At 46.8% G+C, this 5,550-nt stretch overlaps 1 protein-coding gene across 1 annotated transcript in view; it reads right to left on the minus strand.

The window, feature by feature from the left end:
• Positions 1–5,550, minus strand: part of ITPR1 (inositol 1,4,5-trisphosphate receptor type 1) — a 104,632-nt gene that overhangs the window by 36,506 nt on the left and 62,576 nt on the right. Inside the window, 1 exon segment of the mRNA XM_018562545.1 lies at positions 3,779–3,922. Within this exon segment, the coding sequence (XP_018418047.1) occupies positions 3,779–3,922 (144 nt within the window).

A 5,550-nucleotide genomic window follows, 5' to 3' on the forward strand; every position in this document is an offset into this window, starting at 1 on the left:
CAAACAAGCTCGGGGGCCAGCATGGAGTGCATGGTCTGGTATTGTTGGGAGGAAGCCGACTGGAGGCGCACGCTGCTGCAAGCTGCAGAGAGTGAATCCGGCAAAGCCCTTTATCTGGGAGAGAGAGAATAGAGTCTCCAGGGGGGAGCGGCGCAGCCATGGAAACTGCTCGTCTTGCTCAGCGGAGCGCAGTGACGCACGCAGCACAGCCTGGCACAGAGGGGAATGGGGTCAGCAGCTCATTAAACCTCCTGCCTTCAGCCAGCCGATATAAATAGACCTTACATAACCTGCGACTGCTGCCCGTGGAGTGCACACACCTCTCTCCAGCTGCACGGTGCCGAAACACATGTCAGAGGAGGAGGGGGGAGGGGCATATTAGGGTTAGAGTATGACTGATTGGACCTTTCTGACCTCTGAGAGACAATTGCAGAACCTCGATTTTTTTTCTTTAAAGGAGAACTATGAGGGGGGTGCTTTTCACTCACCTCATAGTTCTAGCCGACCTGTGACAATGAGACTGTCACAGGTCGGCTCAGTAGATCGGGAGGTGAGCGAACACATACCCGCGTTCGCTCACCTCTCGATCCTGTCACGGCTCTCTGCCGTGACAGGGGAGGGGCTGGATTCCCCTCTCCTCCGCTCCGATCTGCCAGCGCTGACTGTCGGGATCCGCTTCAGCTGCGGCGTCTCAGTATACCGCGAGCTGTAGCTCCCTATATACTGAGCTTTGGGTGACGGGAGGACGCTAGTTTGTGTTCTCCCGTTACCCTAAGGAGAACTATGGGGAAAAGCCCCGACCCCATCGTTCTCCTTTAAGCTGAAGTTCAATCTGTTTAGATTTGGCTTTTTCTTTTGGTTTCTTCTCCTCCTAATGAGCATGCTAATGAAACCCGAAAAGGGGTCTTTTAAAAATGTCGTCGCATATCTTAGTTTAGACCCAGTGACGTCATCATTGGGTCCATGCGCTTCATTATGCAATGCAGAAGACCATGGCCGATCATCCCAGGAGAAGAGATTCTCATGGGTCAGTGCAGCCGCCCCAATCACTGCTACCCATTTCTATGGCTATGTTGCTGTACAGCCCCCTCGCTATAATGCGCGGAGCGTTCTAGGGGCTGGCATGGGTGGTGGGGGCGAGGGTCGTCGTCATTACAGATTAGAACAGCAGAGACGGAGATGGAGGAGGGACTGTGGAGGGCGAGGGGGTGTCGTGAGGTAGTTCACCTTTTCACAAAAACATGAAAAAGGTGAACTCAACACCGGGGCCGTCTTTAACGCGGGGCAAAAGGGGCAGTTGCCCCCCGGCCTGGTCATTGCTGTGGGGTCCAAAGCAGCTGCCCCTTGAGCCTGCAAAAGATACACACACGACACCATTCCGTTTACAATGCCACCGCAAAGTGTTGCCCCTCCCCTTCCGTACGCCACGTAGCATGACGTCCCACGCGGGGTCACGTCTCCTCCTATTTGCTCTCCCGGAGGAGGACGTTGTTAGGCGGGGGCATGGCAATTAAGGGAAGGGGGGCCCCAAGAAAATGTTTGCCCAGGGTCCAATCAATATTAAAGACAGGCCTGCTCAACACTTTCCATGGGTCCCCCTCCACCGCCCCCCCATTCACGCTGTTTTACTTTGTATTGATGATCCTCGCCCACCACCCATTTAGGGCCCCGCGTTCCTACCTAAGTGCAGCGTCAATTGCACGAAACCGCAAGATTACCGAACGCTGTTGCACAACAGACCTAGTGTGCGTTACCGTGCGCTTGGTGCATTGCCATTCATTTGAATGGCACCCCAACACACCACCCAGCTGCTGTGCATAAGAGTGGCCCCACAATATCGTGCAGTGCGTTGCTGTGAAAAAAAGTAGCACATGCATTATTGTTTTGCACAACACACGATATTGCCTTAACACACATTGCAGTGCATGGTGGCCGGGGGCAGGGGGGGGCGTCAGGATGCCAATCAAATACATTAATTCAAATGAATGCCAATGTACCTGGGGCACAGTAATGCACAGGAGGTGCGTGCAACACACACAGAAAACAAGAAAAAGCACCTTTAAGGGGATTTAGTCCTCGTTCACACCTGATTGTCGCAATGACGTGCGTTCCTGCGCATTTGTCTCCCACAGTTGGCATGTGTCCACATTGATTTCAATGAGTTCATGAGATGTGCAAAACATGGGAAAGCAGCAGCGGTGTCACAAGGGGGGTGCGGCCCACACTGGGTGACACCAAAATGACTGACCTACCAGTGAAGAGTCGGGCACTCCGTCATGGACCAAGAGCTCGACAGTTGTGTGAAAGGGGGGGCCCTTCCGCTAGGCGGCACGCACGAGCGGGAAACCGGCTTTGAATGTAAACAGACCCCTGATGTCTCCATAAAGAGGACCAGTCACTGCAAATGGGCTATCACATAGGGAGCTTGTTTGCTCTCTATGTAATAGCAATAAAGTTCAGTGAAAAAAAAAAGGTTTAAAAAAACGTGTTACAAAAAAAAAGTCACATATCAAAGCAATAAAAAAAAAAAAAATGATGTCCTCCGCCCCCACACGCAAACATGCGTTAAGCCCCCCCTATGCGCGAAATCCATTGCGCCGCACATGTTACATATCGCCGCGAACGTCGGAATGAGAGCAATAATTCTCGGGCCATCAATCACTGATAACACTAAACTGATGAGCGGTAAAAGCTTTTAAAGCACCGGCTGTGGTCAATTTTAAGTATGGTAGTTTTTTTGCGATTTAACGGGTGCGCGCAATTTTAAAGCTTGAGATGTTTGGTGTCTATTTACCCGACGTGACCCCGTCTTTTATATTTTACCAAAAAAATTGGGTAATAATAAATGTTTTTATAACATAACGTAGAGAGAACAGGTTTTTTTTTTCCAAAATTTTCAGTACCTTTTTTAAATTATACAGTAAAAAAAAAACAAGAAAAAAACAAACAAAAAAACAGTGGTGATTAAATCCCACCAAAATAAAGCTCTATCTGTCCCCAAAAAAATGGTATAAAATTAAATTTCAGTATTCAGCGCTGCATGACGGAATAAATGTCAAAGTACCGCAGCGCTGAATACTGTAAAATGGCCGGGACAGGAAGGGGGTGTAACACCCCGGTCAGCAAGCGGTTAAACTTCAGCGGATGTTCTTTTCAATCTGTTAGGCCTCATTCACTCACAACGCAAGCAAAATTGTATATTGCGTCTATACGCGTCTATGCGTGCACTATATGCAATCCCAGAATGCATCACTCGTAATGGAAATTTGAATGTGCTGTACGCATGTACACGCGTATAGACCCGTAAATGCGCAGCCCTGATGCATCTGTTATTCTGTTTTTGCGCATATATACGCTACGCAAATATACGGCTTTATACGCGGCTGTGTGCATGGCGCCATTTGCATAGGTTGCCTGTGGTACAATACGCACGTACGCGCGGCAGTGTGAATGGAGGCCTCATTGGAAACGATACAACGATACAAAGTAGCCATATCAGGAGGCAGTGAAAGTCTGAAAAAAAGTTCCATTTGTATATAAATTGTGGTTTTTAGGGGAAATTTTCCTTCTGAGACGCAGACAAAAATGAGAAAACATCCTTAGCCGGAATTCGCTTGTTAATGCGAATCGGGTTATTTTGGTCACAGAGAATGATTCAGGGGAATACATCTTTGAGAAGCTTGACCCTCCGCGCCCAGACATAACAGAGGCAGCTATTTGTAGTCCGGCGCAATACCCAGGAAGCTGCAGGCAGGAGGGGGAACACCCCGAATCATACAGGATATTTAGTGAAACACGCGGTCGGTGGTGGCATTCATGATGAGGTCGATGACCAGATCCGAAGCCCCTTCTTTATCGAGGTGACACTGAACGTCGGACATACTCATCTCCACTCGGCTTACACCCCCCGAACTGGAACCAGCTATGGGTAGAAAGAACAACAACAAAAAATACACCTTAAAGGGTATATACAGTCAAAAAGGGTTTATTTTTGTTTAGTTCTGGATAGCATAGCGATAGCTTAGGACCCCTGCTATCTAGTGCGCTGTTATTCCCCCTTACTTCCTGCCAAGGTGACGACAGGAAAATAAGGTTAAAATCTACGAAGGGACATACGCAAAACATTGAATCCCCATCTCTTCATTTCTATGTTACTGTTGGTTATTTTCCCTCCTATACTTCCTGTCTGACAGACTGTTGTGATCAGGACAGTATATGATGGGAAATCTTAACAGAGCCCCAAAAGTCAGGAAAAACCTTACAGGGAATCTAATCCTTCCTTCACTAAAAAAAGACAAAAAAAAAGGTCTTGGCTGGACATGCACCTTAAAGCCAGACTCCAGGTAGAAAGATAATTAGTTTACATAAAAACATTCCTCAATAACCACAAAGGATATACAAGATGATATAGGCTCCGCCTGCTACAGTCTAGCTGCAGAAAACTACAGGAGGAGCAGAGACAAGACCAGTCACCCTGCACAAGGAGAGAGCAGCAGTGAGCGGTCTTAATTACAGGAGGGGGCGGAGACAAGACCAGTCACCCTGCACAAGGAGAGAGCAGCAGTGAGCGGTCTTAATTACAGGAGGGGGCGGAGACAAGACCAGTCACCCTGCACAAGGAGAGAGCAGCAGTGAGCGGTCTTAATTACAGGAGGGGGCGGAGACAAGACCAGTCACCCTGCACAAGGAGAGAGAGAGAAGCAGCAGTGAGTGTTCTTTATTACAGGAGGGGGTGGAGACAAGACCAGTCACCTACACAAGGAGAGAGAGAGAGCAGCAGTGACTGGTCTGTTACTAGACTTGTGCGCCGTCAACAAATTTGTTCTTTCGTTTCGGAATATCCGTTATTTCGTAATTTGTAACTGAACTCAATTCGGATTCGTACGAAATACGAATTTTCGTTAGTGGCGGTTATATTTTCGTAACTTTACGAACATTCGTTATGATGAAGTTAAAAAGCAAAATACCTTTGTTAATATTGGAGTCGATGTGGTAGTTGTTTTTTTTTATCCGAAATACGAATTCCGTTAACGAATTCCGAATCCGAATTTCGTATTAAAAAAAAACCCATCAACTCCAATATATTAACAAAGGTATTTTGCTTTTTAACTTCAATATAACGAATGTCCGTAACGGAATTTTCGTATTTCCTGCCTGTATTTGTAATGCAACTCTCCGCAGCAGAAGAGAACCTCTGATTGGTCAACCAAAACGAAATACGAATTCAGTTAACGGATTCCGGATCCGAATTCCGTATTTCGGACTTTAAAAAAAACTACCATCAACTCCAATATAAATGTACTTTGCTTTTTACCTTCAATATAACGAATGTTCGTAACGGAACGAAAATACGTCAACGGAATTTCGTATTTCCTGCCTGTATATGTAACTGTGTATTGTAATGCATCAGCAGCAGCGGATCCGTATCTCGGATTAAAAAAAAATCTTGTCATGTTGTTCAACCTCATTTACAGGGGTACTATTAGTTCCTGTTTCAAAGAAATTCGGATCCGAAATTCGTTAACGGAATTTCGTATTTCGGATATAATT

This window comes from Nanorana parkeri, unplaced genomic scaffold, assembly GCF_000935625.1.
Source record: "Nanorana parkeri isolate BGI_ZX_2015 unplaced genomic scaffold, ASM93562v1 scaffold583, whole genome shotgun sequence".
Classification (NCBI taxonomy): Eukaryota; Metazoa; Chordata; class Amphibia; order Anura; family Dicroglossidae; genus Nanorana; species Nanorana parkeri.